At 50.3% G+C, this 24,701-nt stretch overlaps 2 protein-coding genes across 5 annotated transcripts in view; both read right to left on the bottom strand.

Annotated features, from left to right (window-relative positions):
* USP43 (ubiquitin specific peptidase 43) overlaps window positions 1–19,588 on the bottom strand; it is a 50,593-nt gene extending 31,005 nt beyond the window's left edge. Inside the window, exons 1-4 of the mRNA XM_038538801.1 lie at window positions 19,319–19,588; window positions 19,013–19,264; window positions 10,224–10,355; window positions 4,397–4,500 (exon numbers count right to left, since the gene is read on the bottom strand). Of these exons, the coding sequence (XP_038394729.1) occupies window positions 4,397–4,500; window positions 10,224–10,355; window positions 19,013–19,264; window positions 19,319–19,588 (758 nt within the window). The remainder of the gene's footprint in view (window positions 1–4,396; window positions 4,501–10,223; window positions 10,356–19,012; window positions 19,265–19,318) is intronic.
* A 1,905-nt stretch (window positions 19,589–21,493) lies between these two features.
* Window positions 21,494–24,701, bottom strand: part of CFAP52 (cilia and flagella associated protein 52) — a 41,650-nt gene continuing 38,442 nt past the window's right edge. For 2 of the 4 annotated variants that reach the window (XM_038536868.1, XM_038536869.1), the window contains 2 exons: window positions 22,722–22,833; window positions 21,494–21,867 (listed from right to left, as the gene is read on the bottom strand). In XM_038536868.1, the coding sequence (XP_038392796.1) occupies window positions 21,692–21,867; window positions 22,722–22,833 (288 nt within the window). In that variant the 3' untranslated portion in view covers window positions 21,494–21,691. Of the gene's footprint in view, window positions 21,868–22,721; window positions 22,834–23,502; window positions 23,602–24,701 lie in introns of those variants that run through there. The other 2 variants (XM_038536870.1, XM_038536871.1) reach the window with 2 other exon arrangements.

The following is a 24,701-nucleotide window of genomic DNA, read 5'->3' as shown; positions in this document are numbered from 1 at the left end:
TCTGTGTGGCTCAGGGTGTGATCCCAGGGTCCTGGGATCAAGTCCCACAGGGAGCCTGCTTCTCCCTCTGCCTCTCTCATGAATAAATTAAAATCTTAAAAAAAAAAAAAAAAAGAAGAAGAAGAAGAAGGGCTGATACCATGGCGACTTTGCCATCATGGCAAGGCCTCCCCAGTGAAGAGGGAGGCTGAAGAGTCCGCAGAGCCACAGGCGCCACCACTCAGCGGCACCGGCTGGGAGCTGGCCCCATGGGCTACCCCCGGAAAATCACTTCCCACAGCTCAAAAGCCCTCACCTGGACAGTCATGTCTATTTTTTCTTTACCGCAGACCACGTGGAACAAAGTAGGTATTTTTAGCGGTCACTGGTTCTTTTAAGCTTGAACACCTTGCTTGTTACTCATCATCCCACAGTAATCTACCCAAAGGATACTTGCAGTCCCTAATATCTGATCGGGGTAAATGTCACTTCCTCAGGAGTCCTCCTCCCCTGACTCGCCCCACACCGGTCAGAGACTGTGTGATGTTGTGATGTTATAGTAAGAAATAGATATATTTGGTCTTTGCCCTAATTCCTGGCGCTGAGCTCCGAAAACCCTTGGAATTACCTAAGGAAGGAGCGCCAGGAGGCAAAAGGTCCATCTTTTGTTATCCATAGAAGCCCCAGGCACATCACGGAGAGTTATGTTAAGCAGGTGATTTTTGGAACAGCCCCCAGATAACCAAGGATGGGGGCTGGTTGCCAGGGGAGCCAACCCGGGGTTAAGAGCGTTGGGACTTTCAGGGGAGGAAAGGGTACCAGAGGTGAAGGGTCAATGACTCAATCAATCGGGGTAGGCAAGGAGAGCTACAGGAAGCCCTAGCAGGAGGGGTCTGGGGAGCTTCCAGGCGGGAACAGGGGGAGTGGCTGGGAGGGCGGGGCGCCCGGAGAGGGGGCGGGGAACGCAGTGGGGCGGGGCGCCCCAAGACAAGGTGGGGAGGGCGGGGCACCTAGAGAGAGGGTAGGGGGAGAGGGCGGGGCACCCAGAAAGGGTGGGGAGAGAAGGCGGGGTGCCCTGAGAGGGAGCTGGGCGCCTGGGGGGGAGCACCTGGGGAAAGAAGGTGGGATGCCCAAAGAGGGGACAGGGTGCCCGAGGGAGAGGGCGGGGCGAGAAAGTGGGGCGCGGGGCGCCCGGGGAGCCTGGCAGGGAGAGAAGGCAGGGCGCCCAGGGAGGTGCGGGAGCCCTGCGCCCCTCCGACGCACTGGCCCAGCCCATGGGTCCCACCCCGCTGTTCTGAGCTGCTGCCTTTTATAACCAACAGCTCCTCTAGCAAAGGGCTTTCCTGCGTTCTGCGAGCAGCTCTAGCAACTGTGGAAGCTGTGGAGGGCCCGGTGGGACCCTCAGGTCTGTAGCCCGCCAGTGGGAGGCACAGGTGTCGGTGAGAGGCACAGGTGTCGGTGTGGGACTTGAGGGAGGGGTGTGTGGTGGGGGAGCAGTCTGGTGCGACTGAGCTGTGGGGCCTGACGCTGTGTCCAGGTAAACAGTGTCAGAATGGAGTGACAGGGACATGTGGGTGGCTCAGTGGGTTAGGCGTCTGCCGTGAGCTCAGGTCATGATCCAGGGTCCTGGGATAGAGCCCCATGTGGGGCTCCCTGCTCAGCGAGTCTACTTCTCCCTCTCCCTCTGCCCACTCCCCCTGCTTGTGCTCTCACTCACACACTCTCTCTCTCTGTCAAAAGCAAATGTATAAATATTTTTTTAAAAAGGAATGGAGTTACACTGGAGGATGCTGGGTTGATGCTCGCAGAGAGTTGCAGACTGGCATGGTGTGGGGGCAGCACCCAGCGCCCACACACCTGACCCTGGGCAGGTATGTAAGCAGGGTAGGAGAGAGTAGTGTAAAAGAAAATAGGAGTTTTTTTCTTTCACCCCAGTAACCTACACCTCAAAGCACCTGCCAGCTACATAACCCTATAAACACACAGGGGTCACTCTAGATTCTCAGCTTTCCCTTGATGCCTCCACATGGCACCCTTAAACTCACTGCCTGCCCTGCCACAACTAGATCCCAGGTGCCACCACTCTCCCACGGTCCCTCAGCTGCTGCAGCTACCGCTCCTGCCTCTCTTTACCTCCCCACCCCCGCAAATCACCAGTGTCATCTCTGAAATTGAAAACGAGACCACACCTGGCTTCAAATTTTGCAGTGGCTTCCTTTGCCCTTCAGACAACAACCCACACCTGGACAGGACCCCTGCCCCTACCAGGTCCCTGTCCACCGCTCCATTCGTACCTCCCACCCCTTCCCTACCTGGCAGCTACCTTGGCCTTTCTGTCCTTTGATGTGCCAACATTATTCTAACCCCAGGTCCTTTGCCTCTGCAGGTTTCTCTGCTTGGATGACCCTGTCCCCAGATAGCTGACTCCTTGTCACTCGGTTCTCAGCTCAAATGTCTCCCTCTAAAAAGCAGCCTCCCCAGACCACCTTATCTAACACTCCCCACACCCCGAGCCGTGTCTTATCACCCCAGCGAGCTGCCCTTGACGTGTGTGTCACCAAACACCGCCCCCCAGGAGAATGTGAGCTCAGCCTTGTTCACATCTTCGAGAAGGGAAGTGGCCTGTAGAGGATTAAACAGTAAATATCTGGGACCTATCCAGAATTAAGTATCTAGAGAGCACAGGGAAGTATTTGGTTGGTGTTTCTCGTGCGTGGGCAAGGAGTGATGCTCCTCGCTGCACCCCGTGGACCAAGCACAGGAGCAGATGCTCAAATATTTGAAAGAAGAGGGGCACCCAGGTGGCTCAGTGGTTGGGCATCTGCCTCTGGCTCAGGCTGTGACCCCGGGGTCCTGGGATCGAGTCCCGCATCAGGCTCCCCGCAGGGAGCCTGCTTCTCCCTCTGCCTGTGTCTCTGCCTCTCTCTGTGTCTCTCTCATGAATAAATAAACCTTTAAAAATTTTTTTTTCAAAGAAGGGAAGAAAGAGAGTGTGTATCCACCAGAACGGAAGTGGGTATAGAGAATGGAGTGAGCTGAGAAATAAACGGAGTGGTCGTACAAAGACACCAATGAGCAGTACCCGGTGGCAATTCTTGAGCCCCTCCCTTGCAATCTCACCTACTCTGGCCTGTACTCCCCGTTTCCCTCCTTCTAGATGTTCCTTCTCCTTTCTTCTTTTCCTGTCATTTTTGTTTCAAGCAGCCTCCACTCCGGGCATCTGCAGATAAACATGACACCGATGCCCTGCAGGTAGCTTTCACGGCTAGAAAAGGGCAGCGGCCAGGAGGCCGAGGTTCACTCGCATGTGCCACCGGAGGAGAGAAATGGGCCCTCCTTCATATACAACAATACAACCTAGACTCATTTGGAAGAGTTTTTAATCACCCAATATGCTAAGTGACCAAGGGTAGCATGTCACCAAGAGGAAGTTCTCTGTAGCCAATGGCTTCCCCTAAATCCCTCATTCTTGTGCTCATCCCCACGTCTGAGCATTTTCCACTCTTGTTGGAGATGCTTCCTCCCCTCCCCATTGAATCCTAATCATCCTTCAGAGCCAATCAAAAGGCACACCTCCTCCAAGAAGCCAGGGAGGTTTCTCGCCCTGTAACCCGCTCCCTGCAATCAGTGCTTTCACTGAACCATCACAGTACTTGGAAATAGGCTGCCCTATATGAATCTCTGAACTGTCATAGATGTAAAATCCCAAAAAGAACATCTCTGAAGTCCAACACCGTATATATATTTATATATGTTTATTTTTTTAACATCCCCCCTGCTACTAGGACATCTTGAACTCAAAATAACTTGGCAAGCCAGGCTCTCTGGCTATAGGAACAGGAAGGATCTCGTCAGCTTCTCAATGATTGCCTGCTGGTGAAGCCCTCACCTTCACATTCCCACTCTGTAGAACCCCCTCCAAGGGGAGATGGGAGACCTGGGGACCAGTAAGAAGGGACAGAAGAAATACTGAGGGCCAGAGACACCTGGCTGACTCAGTGGTTGAGTGTCTGCCTTTGGCTCAGGGCGTGATCCCAGGGTCCTGGGATGGAGTCCTGCATTGGGCTCCCTGCATGGAGCCTGCTTCGCCCTCTTCCTGTGTCTCTGCCTCTCTCTGTCTCTCATGAATAAATAAATAAAATCTTTAAAAAAGAAAGAAAAGAAAAGAAAAGAAAAGAAAAGAAAAGAAAAGAAAAGAAAAGAAAAGAAAAGAAAAGAAAAGAAAAGAAAAGAAATACTGAGGGCCAGGGATGACTGGAATGAGTGGTGAACTGGGGTTTGTAATGGGAAGGAGAAGGGACTAGAGCTTCTGTTGTCTTGTAATCCTGGGGCCACGTGGCAACCGGGAGACCAGGTATCGGCACACAAGCCTGGGCAATCCATTCTAAGCACATCCCACTCTTACCTATATTCTTACCTGTACTGTGCTTGAAAGTGGCTCTGCACAAAGCTTTGGCCTAGAGAAAGCTGAGCTGGTGGGGACGGGAGGTTCTCAGGGGTTTTGTTGGCTTCGGGCTGAAGCTGCAAAGAAATGAGGGGAGAAAGCAAGATGAGGCACCTGTCACTCCACCATCTCTGGACCACTGAGCCCTGGCCCCCCAGGCCCACGCCACCCCTCCTGGGGCCGGGACTCTGCAGGACCTGGATCTCCTGTTGGCTTTGCCACAATACGCAGCCCCTTCAGTCTCTAGACCTCCCCAGTTCCCCCAGAGGATGTGCTGAGGAGCAGAGGTGAAGCCTGGGAACGCTCCCCTACTCGGCCACCTCGGCTGTGACCTCTGCCCTGACTGTCCCATTCGCATCTCTATCCTGCTGGGCCCCGCGTGTCCACGCCTCCTGTACCTTCCCCCAGGCACGCTGCCTTGGCTCCGAACACATCCATGCCACATCTCCCATCTTCCACCTGCCAACCCGCCCCACCTGCATCTCCCCGGGAGCCACTCTTCACAGGAGCCCCAGGCAAACCAGGCTTCACCCCTTAGAATCGAGAATAAGCCTCCTTCACCCCACATTAGCAAATTCCCACAAACTGGTGGCTTAAAATATTCAAAGAGTCGGGAGAAAGGAATGCATGTGTAGTGTGTGGGGTGACGTGCACCAAAATGCATTGAGGAGTGCCTGGGTGGCTCAGTGGGGACTCAGATGGTGATCTCAGGGTCCTGGGATAGAGCCCTGCATCGGGCTCCCTGCAGGGAGCCTGCTTCTTCCTCTCCTTCCTCCCCAGCTCCTTCTCTTGCTCACTCTTTTTCAAATAAATAAAAATGTTAAAATAAAATAAAATGCATCAAGAAACAGCAAGAGGAGGAAAAACATGGAGAGAGTGATAAGTATATAGATGGACAGATACAAGAGAAAGCAATTTTAGTAAAATGTAGAGTCTAGGTGGTTCTCTGTATAATTAATTCAATGTTTCCACATGCATGAAATTTTCCGTTATAAAATATTAGGGCAAATGCTCATAACAGAACATTCTTATTTGCCCCCATGGCTTTGCGAAGCTCAATTTGACCAGCACAGGGGAGGTAAGAAGGGTAGTGGTAGATAGGGCTGCTGGGCGAGTCTGGTTGCCGCGCTGAGTGGGGCCTTCAATGTCCTTAAGGAGACTACTCAGTTCAGTAAACAGCCCAGAAGCAAGATTAAGAAATAGCCTCCAGAGACACCTAACTCTGGGAAATGAAGAAGGGGTAGTGGAAAGGGAAGTGGGCAGGGGGTTGGGGTGACTGGGTGACGGGCACTGAGGGAGGCACTTGATGGGATGAGCACTGGGTGTTATGCTATATGTTGGCAAATTGAACTCCAATTAAAAAAATTTAAAAAAAAAGAAAAAGAAAAGAAATAGCCTCCAGGATCCATCTGGAGTTAAGGACACAGATCAGGAGGCCTGGGGTACAACGGGGCAAACTGGAGCAGGAGCTACAAAAACGAAAAGGAGGGGGGCGCTTGGGTGGCTCAGTGGGTGAAGCGTCTGCCTTCCAGTCGGGTCATGATCTTAGGGTGCCTGGATGGGGCCCCGTGTTGGGCTCCCTGCTCAGCGGGGAGTCTGCTTCTCCCTCTCCCTGCCCCTCCTCGTGCTCTCTCTCACTCACTCCCTCTCTCAAATAAATAAAACCTTTAAAAAAAAAAAAAAAAAGAAAGAAAAAGAGAGATGGACTCAAGATGCCCTGTGTCCACAGCTCATACCTGAGCACTTGGTGGGGCAGCAGACAAAGAAAAGGGGAGAAGACAGGTGGGAGCAACCTGAAGCTCCCATCTGGTGGCTGGAGAATGCCTGTTCCATCAGCGGATGAGGGAAACTGGAAGGGAGAAGTGGGTCAGGGAAGGGCACACTGTGTAAGGTGATGGGGAGCTGGAAGGGGATGAACCCTGGATGCAGAGATCACGCTGGGTGATTTGTGGCTGTGGAGGGCGGATGCCCTTTCTGGGACACTGAGCCCGGGTCCTTAGTCCTGGTGCCCCTTCTGGGACACTGAGCCCAGTCCACAGAGAGGTAGGGCTCTTTAATTAGATGTCCCACCCACCCTTAGCAAGGGACAGGCTCGTGACCCAAGCAAGCTGGATGACATGTTCCTGCCCTGCATGTGAATCGTGAGCAGAGTGACCAAAGCCTGAAACAGTGATTGCAGCAGGGTGCCCGGGCCAGAGCCCAGCAGCTTCTGCCACTGTGACAGGCGCATCCAGAGCTGTCTGATTCTCTCTGGGTCCAAGCTGGGTTCTCGTCTCCCCTCTGATCCCCTTACAAGTCAGCTGCAACTGGTTGCTGTTCACTTGCAGCCAAAGACCTCACAAAGATACAGGTGCTTCTGCATCAAGGTGGTAACGTGGCTCGGAGAGGTGGGGGTGGGGGCAGGCGGAGAGGCAGGGTCACCCGGAAGGGGGTACAGAAGGAGAAAATGTGGAGTGAGGCTGGTCTCAGAGGCAGCAGGGTCATTTGCAGAGCGTGGACTAGGAGGTCAGACCAGGCCGGCTCCAGTCTGCTAGCCAAGTGGCCCTGAGCATCTCTCTGGGCCTCATTTCACTTCTAAAAGGAGCAGGACTATAACATCCATTTCACAAAGCCACCATTAAAAGAAAAAAAAATTGTGTGTCCTGGATTGCACAGAGCAGGTGCCTCATATATATAGTTTTCTGGTCCTCTCTGCAGCCCCCTCCTGTTCTTAATTCTGCAACAGAGGCATTTCCCAAAAGATGGCCTCTGTGAGAGCATCTATAGGATGGTAAAAATATGTCCTTTTCACTGGATGAAAACATTGGAGAATCATTCCAGGGATAGAGAAGAAACGTGGTCCTTATGTTTTCTATTCTGGTTTCAAAAAACACCTAGCTGTATGGCCTTCCCATGTTTTGAAACAGAAATAACCTCAAAAAGAAAAAAACTGGGGCGCCTGGGTGGCTCAGACGGTGAAATGTCTGCCTTTGGTTCAGGTCATGACCCGGAGTCCTGGGATCGAGCCCTGCATCAGGCTCCCTACTCAGCAGAGAGTCTTCTTCTCCCTCTGCCTCTACCCCCGACCTGTGCTTGCTGTCTCTAGTGCTCTCGCGCTCTCTCTCTCTCAAATAAATAAATAAAATCTTTAAAAAAAAAAAAAAAAAAAAAGGAAAAAATTGTTCAGTTACAGAGGACAGTCCCTTCTCAGAAAGGGAGGATGAGGTTTCCTGCCAGCTCCCACTTTACCATCGAGCCTTCCCAGCCAGGCCTCCACGGGCAGCCCAATTTTATGACAGCAAATTCCAGAAGCCGCTTCCACCCCAGACAGAGAAATAGATCTTTTCTGGTCTCAATCAGGTCAAGCTAAGAGCTGGGCAAGCTCCTCTCTTTGGTCAATGGCCACTCTCTCTTCCTGCCTGGGTGATCAGAGCGTCTTAGGGAAAGGACCAGAGAGCGACTGGCGTGGCCCAGAACAAGGAGTAAGGGGCAGAGGGGCCTGAAGTCAGTCTGAGCGGCTGGCGGGTCCAGTCAGAAGCCTGGATTTTGTTCTAAGTACAACAGGAAGCCACCAGAGACATTTAAGAAGGAGGGAGACATGACCTTTTGTCCTTTCTCAAAAGATACCTCTGGCTTTGGTGTGGAGAACATCTATCTAGGAGGATGCATTAGAGATTCGAAGACCATCTAGGGCTGCTTTGATGTGGGTCCTCAACTCAGTAAAAAGAATTATTGGCATGTCACCAGCATCCTGTGGGTAGATGGACACTGCAAAGGCCCCGTGGCACAGGACAGCCTCCACAGCAAAGATGTGCTTGCTATCCGGCCACAGATGTGAAACATGCAGTCTGAGAGAACCCTGCTCTAGGGTCACGCTCCCTAGATGTGGATCCTGGCTCTCCCACAGACTGGCTGTGTGACTTGGGGCAAGTCACTTAACCTCTCTGTGACCTTCCCTGGCCCATAAGCCCAATACCCCTTCCTGCCACCAGACGACAGCAGAGGAAGGATTGAAAGGCTGTCTAGGAAGCGACTTTCCAGGTAGGAAGTGCAGCCTGGCACAGCCAGGGATGGGGAGGAGGCGAACACACAGGACAAGTCTTTTCCTGTGCGGCCAGGGAACGGGGCACCCTCGATCTGCTCGTCTCCTCTCACCCCAGCAGGGTGAGAAGGAAAGGGATCCAGCCCTGCTTTGACATCGACTCAGGTTCCATTCCATTTCACCCAAGTATTAGCTGGATGACCTTGGGCAATTTGCCTAACCCAATTCTTCCTTAACTACAAAACGTGAGCCATCCGTGAGAACATCAGAGCAGGAGAGCGATGGGACCTGTCCAACTGCTCAAGAGTCTATGAAACATCTCTTACGTGTCAGCAGTGAAGCCAGCCCTGAAAAGCATCAAGTGAGATGCATGGCACATAATGAATATTCAATACATGGTATCTTTTAAAAAATATGTCATTCTGATTTCAAAATGGGTTCACTATGAGATTATAGAATACACAGGGTGGTGGACATATTTTTCTGCTCAAGCACTCATCTCTGGGGAAGCGACCCAGCCCAGATGCTCTAAAGACTATGTGAGTGCTGGGGCACCTGAGTGGCTCAGTCAGTTAAGTGTCCAACTCTTGATTTCAGATCAGGTCATGATGTCAGGGCCATGAGATCGAGCTGGGCCCACACTGGGCTCCACAATGGGCATGGAACCTGCTTAAGATCCTCTCTCTCTCAGGATGCCTAGGTGGCCCAGTGGTTGAGCATCTGCCTTTGGCTCAGATCCTGGGATTGAGTCCCACATCGGTCTCCCTCCTTCTCTCTCTGTGTCTCTCATGAATAAATAAATAAAAGTAAAAAAAAAAAAAAAAAAAAAAGAAGAAGATTCTCTCTCTCCCTCTCTGAAAAAAAAAAAAAAAAAAAAGGAAGACTAAGTGAACACTGCAGAGGCTCCTCTGGCCACCATGGAGGCAGAGCCGATTGGAGAATGAAGCCAACAAGAAATAAAGAGCCAAAGACGTGGTGGTGACATCATCTGAGTCCTTGGGTCCAGCCTTACCTGAAGCTGGTGCAAGCCTTGGATTAAGGTTATAAAAGCCAATAAATGCTCTTTCCTGAAATTGGATCAAGTTAAATTTCAGTCACTTTCAACTAAAAAGATCTGAGAAGGATAAGATCGCTGTGTTTATTTTTTTTTTTTTTAAAGATTTTTTATTTATTTATGTATGTATGTATGTATGTATTTATTTATTTATTTATTTATTTATTTATTTTTTATGATAGTCACAGAGAGAGAGAGAGAGAGGCAGAGACACAGGCAGAGGGAGAAGCAGGCTCCATGCACCGGGAGCCCGATGTGGGATTCGATCCTGGGTCTCCAGGATCGCGCCCTGGGCCAAAGGCAGGCGCCAAACCACTGCGCCACCCAGGGATCCCAGATCGCTGTGTTTAAAAGAAGAACCGCCCATAGTCCCACAACCCAGAAACACCATCCCACAAAACACTGTAACTTTTCTGGTCCTCCCAGGTTCCGTTGTGGTGATTTTTTTTTTCTTTGTTTCATTTATGTGCTTTAGGGGCAACTGTGATAGTTCTTGTTAAAATAAGAAAACAGTGTTTCAAGCCAGACCCCCTTGTACTTGAACCCTGGTTCTGTCCCTTCTTTAGCTGTGTTGCTTTGGGAAGGTTCCTCGACCTCTCTGATCCTTGGTTTACTCATATATGCAATGGAGGTGATAACTCTAGCAGGACCCCATATCAAGTAAATATTCAAGGGGGAAAAAAAAGAAAGCAAGCCAAACACGACGTGGTGTTCGAGTGCCCCACCTTCTCAGCCCCTGGTCCTCGGGAGGAGCCCTCCAAGTCCTCATGCACACGATCCAGCAACCAGAGCAGGAACTCCAGGGCATCGTGCTGGGCATTGCCTTGGAACTGGGAGCCATACTTGGACACAGCGTTCTGCAAAGAAAGTAGAAAACCAGATGGTCAGTAGAGTCCCTTGAAGAACCAAGTCAGGGCCTGTAAGCACCAAGCCTGCCAGGGGTCACTAGTGGGCCCTGATCGGGGCTGACAACGTGGAACCAGCCTTGAGGTGAGAACTTTCTGGGCTGAAGCCTGCTCTTTGGGGGCAATGTCCCCAAATCCTATCCTGGTGTTCTGTATGGAAGGCAATTTCTCCCTGCATCCCCCCACTGGAAAGATTGCTGATATAGGTCCTGTCCTTGGAAACCCCACAGGCCATCTGGGCTGAATATGTGGATGATCTTGTCTGTTGATTGCGAGGGTGTTTGCTCCCACTGGGCACTCAGTTCCCACCACTGCCACCCATGAAAGCATCCTGCCCCACTCTCCTACTCTCTCCCTGGGTGACTCATCCACTCCCAGTCCCCCCCCCCGAAGTGGGCTGTCCTAACATGCACGCGGCTCCCTTAACTGCCTCCTCCCAGCAGATGTGAAATCAAACTTCTGTGGTTAGATCCCACGATGCCTGAGCCAGTCCTGCGCCCCGTTCGTTCGTAAACATTTGTTCAGGGCGGACCACGTGCCAGATACTACTGTAGGGGCTGGAGTTACAACACTGAACAGAACGCACAGGAGGCCTGATGCCCACTAAGCTCCCTCGGCCCTCCTGAGAAATCATGCCACAGCTTTGTCATCTCCTACAGGGATGCATATTCCAGGTTGTTTTGTTTTGTTTTGTTTTAAGGTTTATTCCAAAGGGTGACATATAGACATATGGACATTTAAAGAATTCAAGACATAAAAAAAAGATGGTCATGAAAAGTCTTCCCTCCACCCAGCCCCCATCTCTGGGTGCCCAGCCCCAGAGGGAGGCCACTCGGCATTTTCTCAAGCATCTTTCCAGGAAACATTTTTTTTTTTGAAGATTTTGTTTATTTATTCATGAGAGACAGAGAGAGAGAGAGGCAGAGACACAGGCAGAGGGAGAAGCAGGCTCCCTGCAGGGAGCCCAATGCAGGACTCGATCCCAGGACCCCGGGATCATGCCCTGAGCCAAAGGCACATGTTCAAATGCTAAGCCACCCAGGTGCCCCAGAAGAGTTTGATTTGTTTTTTTTAATGCACGTGCTAGCATGAGGATCTGAGATTAAGCAAATCCCCACTGCCCATGTATGCACACGTGCAGGTGCACAGAGTACATTCTGGTTCTTTGCCACCACCCCCCTTAGATGCAGTCAGGCAGCAAGCCCCACCTCACGCAGGGCTGCCCTTGGCTCCCACCAAATGGAGCAGTCTGAGCTATGGACCCACATGATCCTCACCACCGCCAGTCAAATCAAATAGCCTGGGCTTTTTGCTTTTTCTTCCTCTAATCCTTCCACTGGGATTTAAAGGAAACTTTGGGATATGACAAAGCAAAATTCAAGATTGAATTAGCTGAAATACTGGCTCTGAGTCTTTATTCCAATCATACTAGTTTATGGCTCACTGGTGGATCCTTTGTGGTATTCTTCCTCCAGGCTTCTTTGTCCTTTGACCTCCAGGTACGGCTGCCAGATTGATTGATTGATTGATTGATTTTTAAAAATATTTTATTAATTTATGTATTTACTCATGAGAGACACAGAGAGGCAGAGACACAGGCAGAGAGAGAAGCAGGCTCTCTGCAGGGAGCCCAATGGGGAACTTGATCCTAGGACTCCGGGATCACAACCTGAGCTGAAGGCAGATGCTCAACCACTGAGCCACCCAGGTGCCCCAGGGCTGGCAGATTTAGCAAGCAAAAATGCACGGTGTTCAATTAAGTTTGAATTTCAGGCAAGCAGCGATCGCTTTTAGTTTAAGTACGTCCCATGCAATACTTGTAATATATTTACGCTAAAGAAGTTATTTGTTGTTTATCTGAAATTCAAATTTAACTGGGCATTATGCAGTGCATCCTACCTGGCCACCCATCGCCTAGCCACCCTCAGTATCCCACTATCTCTATTCTTAGTACCAACATTCCTTCCCCGGGGGAGCAGCCACCTCCAACTCAAATTCTCTAAAACCAGCTCTTCCTCTTAACATCAGTGTCCTTTTTCAGATTCTCTCTCTTAAACAAAAATTATTATTTTGAGAGAGAAAGACAGCAAGGGAGCACAAGCAGGGGGAGGGGCAGAGGGAGAGGGAGAAGCAGGCTCCCCACTGAGCAGGGAACCCAACACAGGGCTCGATCCCAGGACCCCAGGATCATGACCTGAGCCGAAGGCAGATGCTTCACCGACTGAGCCCCCCAGGCACCTTCAGAGTCTCTCTTGAACCCACATCGGTCAGCACCAAGCGTTCTGGAAGCTGGTTCCCAATCTGTCTCTGTGTCCCTTCAGTAGAAACCCATTCCCGCCAGAGTCCTAATTGCTGAGAACCCAGAAGACAGCACCTCCTGGCAAAGGAGCCCAGCCCTGGGACTTTCCCTGTGCCAGCCCACAGCCCATTGGAGAACATCATGCCTCAACTCAAACCTCCCCTAACTCACCAGCGAACAATCCACCCTGCTCTGGTCTGGCCCCGCCCATATTTTTCACTGCCCTCCCACATATTTCAAAGCTAATTGAGCCACTCAGGTGCCCCCAACATATCTTGCCAACTCCACACTCTACACCTTGATGTCCTCTTCCTTTGGTGAGAAATCCATCCCCCTTTTGCTCATCATGTGAGTCCTTTAAGATGGACACTCTTCCTCTTAGCCTGGTACTAAAGCCATACAACCTTTCCAGAAAGAATGTGAGGATTTCAAGAAGTAGACAAGCTAGGCCCTTGGAAAAGTCCTTCTAGAGAAACAGTAATTCCACTTTGGGGGATCTAGCAACAGGAAATGAGAACTACAAGCAAAGATACTGCTACGTACTGGTTTCCTGGGGAACACTTATGGCACACTCAGATGGCCTGAAAAATTATGCTTGAGGAAATGAGAAGCAAATAAATGATCCTATCATTTTTTTGAAAAGTGCAAAAATATGTATTTGAGATTATTTGATATATATCTATAGCTAGAAAAGACCAGAAATACATGGCAAAATATTAACCAATGGTTATTATAAGAGGATGGGACAAGTGGTCTTTTTTTTTTTTTTTTTTTCATTTGTACACTGCAAATTTTATTACACTGAATTTTGTTCTTTAGTATTTTTCAGCTTAGAATGGTCTCTGGCAGGTATTTTAGAGTTCGGGTTTTTTTTTCGAAATAACTTGACCTAGGGGCACCTGGGTGACTCAGTCTGTTGGGTGTCTGCCTTCAGCTCAGGTCATGATCCCGGGGTCCTGGGATAGAGCCCCTGCTCTGCAGGGAGCCTGCTTCCCCCCTCTTCCACTTCCTGCTTGTGCTCTCTCTTTCTCTGTGTCAAGTAGATAAATAAATTCCTTTAAAAAATTAAAATTAAGGGATCCCTGGGTGGCGCAGCGGTTTGGCGCCTGCCTTTGGCCCAGGGCGCGATCCTGGAGACCCGGGATCGAATCCCACATCGGGCTCCCGGTGCATGGAGCCTGCTTCTCCCTCTGCCTGTGTCTCTGCCTCTCTCTCTCTCACTGTGTGCCTATCATAAATAAATAAAAAAAATTTAAAAAAAAATTAAAATTAAAAAAAGGAAAAAAACTTGACCTACTGGTTCCTGCAGAAGACACTCACACAGAAAGTCTATGAAAATGTGGCCAGGGGATCCCTGGGTGGCTTAGCGGTTTAGTGCCTGCCTTCGGCCCAGGGAGTGATCCTGGAGTCCCAGGATCGAGTCCCACATCGGGCTCCCTGCATGGAGCCTGCTTCTCCCTCTGCCTGTGTCTCTGCCTCTCTCTGTGTCTCTCATGAATAAATAAATAAAATCTTTTAAAAAAAGAAAAAAGAAAAGAAAAAAAAATAAAAAATAAATAAAAAAAGAAAAAAGAAAAAAAGAAAATGTGGCCAGAGCTGTATTAAAGTGAAATCCTCCCTTGGGAGAAATGGACAGAAATATTTGCTACTTCTACACTGCAGCCTGACATAGCTCGCTCTGCATGTGTGCGTGCCTTTCTCTCTCTCAACACTGATCATTTTTAACACACCTCTTACACAATGATTCCTAGTTATTTCATATTTCCGGTGCTTTTCGGGAATGAAATCTAATTTTCGCACACTCCAAATGGTTATCACTTTTGATTTTCTGTCTGGTTTCTGATCTCGTTAGTGACCGCCATCATGCTACAATATGGATTTCTAGACTCATCTAGCCATTTCCTTTCTGTTCAATCTTTCTTTTTTTATCCCATTTCCATTTCGTGTCTTACTGTTTCGTCCAGAACTTCCAAAATATAAGAGCGATGAAGAAGAATCCCTGCTCGTAAAAGGCAATGCCTCTAGTGCATCACGTAAGGCATACTGTATGTCTAAAATTGTAGGTCTACAAGTGATGCCTAAGTACATAAGCTAAGATAAACTCCAGATGGCTGAAATCCTTAACATAGCCATGGGAAAACTTAGAAATACATAACACAGAATCTTTATCAAAAAGTATGACGTAAATAAATCTACAACTTCTAGGATTGGGGATGGGAAGGAGTGAGTTTGCAGAGAGTATCTGTGGCGAGTTTAAGGCTTGAGGAACTAACAGAAAACAGAAAAAGGAGTATTGAGACCCAGGCCGAAGGGACAGTCAACATGGACACGCAAATCCAGGAGCAGTCTCACGACTAGTCAAGAAGCTCTTAACCAAAGAAACCAAAGAAAAATGAGATGCTATTTCTTTTGTTCAGTAAGTTGAAACATTACACTTGCTGAGATTAGCCTTTAACTGTTCCCAACACTGGAAAAAAATGATTACCAAGTGATGTTCCATAAGGATGTTAGGTAATGCTAACCAAGGCAATCATCCTGCAGCATAAATGTATCAACAATTCACTGTATAGCTTAAACTTACACAGCGTTGCATGTCAGGAATAGCTCAATTTTTTAAAATGGGTGCACTGCACTGTACCTGAGTTATACCCCAATAACACTGATTTAAAAAGAAAAAAAAATAAAAATATAATAGTCACATCTTTGCTTTGACCATGTAAGTCCCCTTCGAGGGAGCAAATTTAGGAAATGGTCAGAGCCAAGGACAATGATTTGGACTCAAGAATTTTCAAGACAGTGTGATAACTGGAAACCTGCACAGTAAATATCTCTGCAGGGACTGGTTCATGTAATGAAATATTACAAAATCATTTAAAATTGAGTTCTACAGAATGTTATAATGGCCAGGAGAAAGCCTTAGGACAATATTCGCATGAAAAAAAAAGCAGGATATAAAACTAGAATTTCCAGTAATGTAGATGCTCTGAAACACGGCGATGTTTACGAAGGTTGTCTCTGGAGGGTGGAGTTCCAAATCATTTCTTTATATTTTTAGCACCTCCCGAGTTTTTTTTCCTATGCACATATTTAATGACATCGTTAGAAAAGCAACATGTCCACGTGTCATAGATAATACCATTGGTGGGATTTGTTAGGATGTATTTACTCATGTGTTGTTAAAAGAGGACGGTCCTACTGTCTGCATGCTGGGTGTCTGGGAGGTCAGCAAAGAGGACACCGCAAAGCCATCCCATTTGCATGGCTGGGGTTGGGGTAACTCACTCCAGCATGCTGGTCCCTCCTCTATTCCCCTCTTCCTTGGCCTGAAGCTAGCAATCCCTCCTCAAGACCCAACTCCTTCCTGAAAACCTTCTGCAGCTTATCCCCAACCAATTCTTCAGCTCCTCTCCCCGGGGACAGAGGCTCCCATTATTTATTTATTTATTTTTGCATTATTTAATTTATTATTTTTTAAAGATGTTTATTTATTTGAGAGCGAGCAAGTGTGACAGCATGAGTGGGAGGAGGTGGGGTACTCCATGAGAGGGAGAAGCAGGCTTCCCATTGGGTCGATCCCAGGACCCCGGGATCATGACCTGAGCCGAAGACAGAGGCTTAACCGACTGAGCCACCCAGGTGCCCCTTCCGTTAATTTACTTAATCTTGCATTTATCCTGCCCCACTCACAGAAGGCCCCTCAGCTCCACCTGCCAGAGAATGCACATCCCCATCCTCCCCTGTCCTTAGCTGACCTCTCCTGTTGACCTCTCCTGACCGCTACTTCTCCTGGGACACCCCGTCCCATGTCCCGCCATCGATCATATCCTCCTGCCAGAACTGCCATAAGCACCCTGTATATTTTTATTTTCCAGTTCTTGTCACCAGCTCTGACCACATGCCTGTGCTATCATTTCATTAACATCCACCTCTCCCGCTAGACTGGGAACTCCTAGAAAGCAGCCCCATGGGGGTTTGTACTCAACGCTTCTCATGCATTCCAAGTGCCTGGCATAGTGTCGGGACTATCTGTCGGGTGAAGGGATGTTTCCTCACCTGGATAATAAGGGGAGCCTACCTAGATATCAATCAGCAGGGTTTATTAAAAGCCCAGATCCTGGCATCCTCTGCTCCCTCCAAGCCTGGCTGCCCCAAAAGTCCCAGGAAACCTCAGATTACATCACCCTCATTAACAATTAACAAATGACTATCCTCCAGCCCCGCCCCCCCCCCCCCCCCCCCCCCCCCCCCGCTTTCAAGGAGCTTCCAGGCCTTGGGGATTTGAGAGCAAGAGATGAGATAGGAAATCCCAATGAGTCACGGAGAGCAGTTACTTATTTGGAGGATTTTTTTCAAGCTGCTCCTGTCTCTCCCACCGTAGCAGGAACCGCATGAGAATGTACCTGGCAAGAGTTAAGGTATACACACATTACCTCTCTCCCTCCTCCAGGTCTCCGTAGGTGAGAAACAAGAGAAATGACAAAAGCTTCCTGGAGGTCTGGCACTGTTCTTAGTCTGTACAGAGACAGAACTCATTGAATCCTCCCAACGACCTGATAATAAGGTAGGTACCATTATGGTCCCATTTCACAGATGAGGAAAGTGGAGGCACAGCGGGATTTGGTAACCTGCTCGAGGTCACAAAGCTCCAGAGACCCTGCTCTTAACCACTACACCCTACGGTGGTCCCTGCCATCCTAAGATTTCTGTTGTTTCGGTTACTGCTGGTCAGTCAGCCTCATAGGGAAGCACATGATCCTCCCGACTTAGGTCAGAAGACCAACCCCGTGACAATGCCTACATCCCTTGCTTCACCTCATCACAGACGTGATGACCTCGCATCCTTGCAAGAAGGGTGAGTACTGTATACAGTATTTACAGAGAGAGACACCCATTCCCGTAACTTTTATTACTGTATATTGTTATAAGTGTTCTTTTCTGTGATGAGTTATTGCAGTCCGTGTCTTAACTTGACCTAACTATAAATTAAGCTTTATTGTAGGTAAGTATGTATAGAAAGAAATATAGTGATTATGTAGGGCTTGGTACTACCTCTGGTTTCAGGCACCCACTGGGGGGCTTGGGACGTACCCCCCCCCAAGCATAAGGGGGGAGAGAACTACTGTACTGCTTCATTATTAAGAAAGCGAATGTTGCCCAAAGGGGATACTGATGACACCCATTTGACCCACTGACTCCTGCAGAGCACTGCTTCGGGTAGTGGAAGTGGGAGAGCGGACAGGGGAGGCTGGCACGCTGCGGGTCACATGGCAGGGACTGCTTTTTCAGGCTGAAACTCAAGAGCGGTGATGCCTGTGGAATGAACACTGACAGGTTCCCCTCCCCCAAGAACAATCGCTCATCTATGGGGAGCTTCAGCTGGCTGCCCAGAGCTGTGGTTTTTTCAGCAGGAAGCAAGTCATGTGCATCAATTATCAGGAACTCTGTAATCCAACTGGGATCCCAAGCGTGCTGCTTAACCCTGGGTGATGTGACATACATAACTCCCAAGGCCTCATGACCCTACAGTGTAGTGTAAGTAGACCCTGATTCTGGGGGGCCAGTGAATGCAACCTCAAACCCAGGCGTGGTGGGCGATGTAAGTGCACTAAAGGATGCCATCTCCAAGATAGCACCCCCACTGCCTCCTCCCATCACCCGGGGGAACTCAGTGGCACTCAGCACAGTACCTGGTCCATGGATCTCAGCTCCCACTAGGTTTAGAATAAAACCCAAACTCCTTACTACTGCTTCTTAGACCTTGCATGATCTGACCAACGTCAGCCACGCCCCACCGCTACCCTCCCTGGGCTCCCACCACTGGTTTTCCTTCTGTGCCTGCAGGCCGGCCCCTGGCGCCTGTGCTGGCTCTTCCCTCTACCTGGGTCACCCCTAGACCTTGGTCCGGCTGCGTCCTACTCATTGGGATCTCTACGCGAGCATCCCCTCCTTCCTCCGAGGCCCTGGCCTGAGAGTCAGGCTCTCCACACCGCACCCCTCCAGACTGGGAAGTGTCGGTCCGAGGCAGTAGAACGCCGCCGGGACCCGAGGGCCTTCAGTACTTCAACAAACGTTTGTTGAATGCACAAATGCTCAGTGCACTCAATCGAACCCGCTCCTCCAAACACACACACACCCCTGGGGGAAATGCATAGAGAAGACGTCTGCAAGCGGTAGCACCGCAAGTTACCTCTGAGCGAGCCGCAGCCCTGGGCCACCTTGCCCGAGGGGCGCGCGCTGCGGCGGGGGGCGGGGGGCGGGGGGCGGGGGGCGGCGGAGCGGCCGGGAGCAGGGAGGCGGGCGCGCTGCCTACCTTGAACTCGGCGGAAAGTTGGGGCGTGTACTCGCGCGTCCAGAGCGCGCGCACCAGCGCCGCCAGCTGCTCGGTGACCTCGGCGCGGCCCGGCGCCGCCCGGTAGCGCCCCAGCGCCAGGAACTCGGCCAGCAGGTCGGTGTTGCTGAGACACTGCACCACGGCGTTCATGAAACAGGTGTTGCCGTGGTTCTTCAAGCCCTGCGCGCCCGGGGGCCGCGCGCCGTCGCCGGCCGGGGGCTGCGGCTGCGGCTGCGGCTGCGGCTGCGGCTGGGGCTGCGGCTGGGGCTGGGGCTGGGGCTGGGCGCCGGGCGGGCGCTCCTCCCCGGGGCTCCCGCGCGCGGCCGGGGCGGGGTCCGGGGCGCAGGCGAAGCCCCCCTCGCCGTCGCCGTCGCCGTCGCCGTCGCCGTCGCGGGGGCCTGGCTGGGGCCGCGGCCGGGACGGCGAGGCCCCCGGGCGGGAGCGGCTGCCCAGCGCCAGCAGGAAGCGGCCGAGCAGGCGACGCAGGGAGCGGCGGCGGCGGGGCCGGGGCGCGGGCGGCCCCTCTCCCTCCGCGGCCCCCGCGCCCGGCTCCATGGCTCCCGCCCGCGCGCCCTCGGAGCCGAGCCCCCCGCTCCCCACCCCGCCCCCGGCAGCGCCGCCCACCCGCCCTGACCGCCCGGGAGAGGCGGCGGGCGCCGGCTACCTGGGGCCAGGTGTGCCGGGACCGGGCGGAGGCGGAGCCAGGGGCGGGGCCGCCCCGCCCCGCCCCGCCCCGCCCCGCGCGGGAATCCGGCCGCGGGGCCCGCCCAGGGCAGCGCCGCCTGCAGCAGAGGCGCGCGGCTCGCCGGCCCTGGGTCCCCACCCTTCCTCACCTCCCGCAGGCCGACGCCCCGGGTTCCCTCCCATTCCCGCCAGCCTCCAACCGTGGAACAGCACGGGGGTGATACACTTGAAAGCGCCCGGTGGATCGCGAAGCCCCGGCTAGCCTGAGATTCTGGAAATTACGTGCAGGGGAAGGTGAAGATGGGCCAAAGGAAGATTCTCCAAGAGACGCGCGCCGGGGGCTGGGCTGGGGCCCGCCGGGGAGCGCGCCGCGGGGTCCTCCCACCTGCGGGCGCCGGTGTGTGCGGGCGGGTGACGCCCCACCTGCTCCCAGCCGCCTGCGCCGCACGGGAGGCCTTCCCGGGTCCACGACCGGGAGCCGCGTGGGGCCCCGGCACGAGTCATCCCGGATGGTTGTGGCGGGTTTGTTTGAACTGCAGGCCCGGTCAAGAGTCGCTTCCCCGAGACTTGCAAGGCTCGAGGCTTCACTGTCCTGCTCCAGCTGCTGGAGAAGCCGGCGCAGGGAGGATCGCGCCTATACCGAGGCAGAGGAACCGGAACTCGACCCGGCTCTGCGGCCTGCCCAGCCCACACGCGGGCTCTTTCCAGCCTCCGGGTTTGCTCCCGGGACGTTTTCAGGCTCCCGGGCTCGCCCGCGGTGCGTTCCCCTGGCCGGTGTTGGTGTCCAATCAGAACTGGCCTGGCCTTGCCCCGCCCTTGGTTTCCTGGGTGACCCCGGGGGGGGCCTCCTCGGGTCTCTTGACCCTTAACTGTCAGGTTTATAATTAATCAGGCAAAGTCTTGCAGGAGATTTTCTCATCAGATTCTGACTCAGAAAGACCTCCGCAAAAAAAAAAAAAAAAAAAAAAAAAAAAAAGAAAGACCTCCGCAGGAGGCAGGATCACATCAACGCCCTGAAATGTTTACTTATTTGAGAAGTAAGTGATCATTTATTAAATAATTGCCTTGATATGTCCCCAGGAGGTGACCTGATGCAGAAGAAGAGGACGATGACGACCAAGAATTACTTAAAGGATAAACAACAGGCTTAGAACAAAAAACGTATGCTGTGAATTGGAGACTTGAAGTATTTCTGGAAAATGCCATGATTTACTCTCTCTTGGAAAAAAAGATACCCGGTGTGATGATTAATACACAAGGTCCGTTCTCTTGCCTTCCCTTGCCCAGAAAAGCATCTGAGAAATTTCACCTTTGATGATTATCCCCAAGATCCCCAAGAACCCATGGTTTCTTTGAGAAAGCACCATAATTCATGTTCAGCCGTCTTCTCTGGCAGGGATTCTGCTGATGCTTTAACATATTATTTCACTTCTCAAAATAACCTTTAAAGCAGATATTCTCACTTTACAAAAGGCCAAACTCAGAAAGTTGGATGGATGGAAGGCAGGGAGGGAGGGAGGGAGGGAGAGAGGGAAGGAGGGAGGAAGATCCTAAAATCCTACCCAAGATCTGGACTCAGACCAAGTCTTGCCCCATTGCAGCTTGACCAATGAAAAGCTGACCCTCCTTATTTTTAGAGAATAACAGTAGTGCAAGGTGTAGACAAATTATGCAGAAGGGCTGTGGGTTTTGCAGTCACAGGACAGAGATTATGACAGGAAACCGACAACAGGGAATTTATAATAAAAACCTTTTAATTACACTCTGGACAACTTATTCTTGAACACATTCCAAGTTTAATATACAATTTAAGAATACAAAATGCATCCTATAAAGAAAAAGGGAAACTTAACATATTTTGAGTAAAGAACAAAATCCTGGATGGGAGAAATAAAAAACCAGTCTTGGGAGTTATCTAAGGTCAACTTTCAACAGAACCCTACGCGGTGGTGCATCCCAGAAATCTCTGAGGCCTCATGAGGTAAATGGGTACTTCCATCTCAAAATAGCTCCATCAGCACTTACGCTAACGATGTACTGATTTCCTGGACTTATCCGGATGCGGGTGATGTTGCCACTGTGTCCCACCCCGACATGAGTCACTTCACCCTCATTATAATCCCAAACTTTGACCAGATGGTCATTTCCACCTGAAAAAGACAAACAGGTGTATTTGGCGTTGCTGCAACAGAACAGGGAGAAACAGCCTTGATTTCGAGTAACTGGATAATTTACAGCACGTCCCCCGTGTTCCAATTTAAAGGGAGAAAAATCTGTCTTTATATTTCTCTTTTCCTTGATTATAAAAATCTAGATCTGCTGTAGTAAATTTTACAAGAAAGAAACATAAAGAGGTGACATCCTTCTTATCTCACCACCCAGAAATAACACTGATTAACTATTATGTTATTAATAACACTGATTTAGTTCCTTCCAGTCTTTTCTCTACAAGTATATGTGTATATGTATATATGTGTGTGTGTGTGTGTATATGATCACATAATGTGTGGTTTAATATCATGCCATAAGTAAATGTGTTTATGAAACTTTGGAGCATTTATTTGTTAATGTCTTGAAGAGTCAGGGCCCAGCAGGAAATGATCATTGATGGTGTCAGAAGGCATGTTATATGGTCCATGCCCCCTGGAAATGCTGATTTAAAAGCGGACATTTAAGACTGCAGTAGGAAGTAACAGAGCAAGGCATGCTGGATAATCCAGACCATTTCTGTCACCGATGCCACCGATGCAAAAAAGGAAGCAATGTAAGGCTCAGCTTTTATGTGTGCCCCCCAAGGCTCATGGGCAGACGTTTCCTCCCACTGAAGCGTGACTTCTGGATCTTACTTTCCTGGCCACTCGGGCTGCAGTGTTCAGGCCTGAATCTGAATCACAGGGGCCTGTAGATACTTTTGTCATCACTTCCTGTTGCCTCCCACTTGGGAGTTCTATGCTCCCATTTACATAAGCAGGGCTTGGCTTTCTTTTCCTACCCCAGGACTAACCTGTGACAAAGTGCACTCCTTCCAGGGTAATATCCATTCCATTGATTGACCCAGACAAGGAGCCTTCCAACTCTCTGATTACCGACCCATCAAATACTTCCCAGTAAGCAATCTAGAATTCAGAAAAAACAGCCATCAGGCCGGATTTGGCTCGGTGGCAGCATCCGTGCCATGCCAACAAAAAGATGGTTCTAACTTTATATAGAAGGGTGGCAAAAATACACCCTGGGATGATATATCGGCTGAAAATTATAAATAGGCTCAAGCAGGGGGTGGAGAAGGCATTTTCATATTTTTAGCACTGGTTTTTCAATTTGCATTCTATTTAGAGAGACGGTGATGTGCCAGTAAGCCCGGATTGTGACAGAAAGTGCTTTTGGTGAGAAGAAGCACTTGGGAGTCCGGAGCAAGCTATAAAAGAAGGAAGGCCTGGTGAAAGGGAAGCAGCCCCCTCCAGCTGCTTGGGGAAGGAGCAGCTCAGGAGTTGCGCAGGCTCCGCTCTCTGCGGCTGACCACCCCCTCTTCCTGACTCCATCCTATCCCCAACTTTCTCTTCTGCCTCAAAGCAGTGAACCCCACCCCCCCCAGGATGGGGTCTAGAGGCAAACGGACAATATGGTCCCCTCCTGGGTTAGGGGGGAGATTTTTCTCTGAATACTCTGCTTTTATACTCTTTGAACTTTGAACCTTATAAATGTACAACCTCTTCAAAAGAGAAAATTTCTTTCTAAACAAAGCACTTGACCAGGAATCAGGAGTGTGAATTTTGCGTGCATTTCACCTCTTCTTATTTTGTGTTGATAGAAATTTGCTGGGTCACAATTCAGGTCGTGAGGCCAGGAATCTGTATTCTTCTGAATCTAGCCGGAAATTGTATATGCTATTTTAAAAAAAAAAATTTTTAAGCTATCTTATTGATTTCTACTGATGCTTGGTCACTTTAACAAAAGGTTGTTTTCATAGTAAAAGCATAAAGGAATATAGAAGCATGCCCGAAATCTCATTTCTCAGGAATCACACCCACTTAGGCAGCTGGTGCCTGATGGCCTGCTCTTTTGGCCAAAGTCAAAGTGATCATCTTCTGAGCAGCCTTAAGGCGCCTTGGCTTTCCCTCAGGCTTACCCTCTGCTGGGATGGTCTTCCCAGAGAGCTAAGCAAGGCGAGTCCTCCACCACTCAGACCTCAACTCAAGTGTCCCCTCCTTAAGGAGACCTTCGCCAAGCATCCTAGCTAAAGCAGCTTCCATCCACTGAGCCAGGATTGTGTGACCTATTCTTCCTTTTTATCCCTTTCACCATCTGATGTCGTCTGTTCACATATGAGCCCGCTGTTCAGGGACATGTTTGTTTCCATGTGTCTTGTCCAATCCATCCCCTCCTACCTACGGTCACTACGGAAAGTTGGCCAGCTCCCTGACAGCGGGGACACCGTCCTGTCCCCAGGCCTCGCGGTGGCTGTACCGATGTATGATTTATGCTTTGAATATTCTGGTGACAATTCTCAGATGAGGACAGTAGCCTGTTTCAAGTCTCCTAAACTCATAAACCATCCCATTCTCTGGAATGTGGGGAAACATGACACAAATCTGGAAACTTTATGAACCACGTATAATAGCATTTATGGTGACATCATGATTAACTTCCTAATATCCTTTCCACCCCCCTTCCAAGAGGAAGCCTGCTTAAGCCAGAAGTGAAATGGGTTTGGGGAGTGGGCAGATGAAAGCCAGTTTGGGCATACAAGACACAAAGGAAGTACCAAGGCCAACCTACAGGAACTAGAACCAAGCAGAACTCTGGGTGCTCCCCCCTAAACATTCTGTGTCAGGCAAACCCTGGCCCACACAGGTGGCATTTCTTAGGTTTTTATGTCAAAGTATCTTCAGACAGTAGTTCCCAATCACCTTGGCAGCTTAAACAGGGAAAGACCCATTCCTAGATTATTTATTTATTTATTTATTTATTTATTTATTTATTTATT

This window comes from Canis lupus, chromosome 5 (assembly GCF_011100685.1).
Source record: "Canis lupus familiaris isolate Mischka breed German Shepherd chromosome 5, alternate assembly UU_Cfam_GSD_1.0, whole genome shotgun sequence".
Lineage (NCBI taxonomy): Eukaryota > Metazoa > Chordata > Mammalia > Carnivora > Canidae > Canis > Canis lupus.
This window is presented reverse-complemented; position numbering and strand designations above follow the sequence as displayed.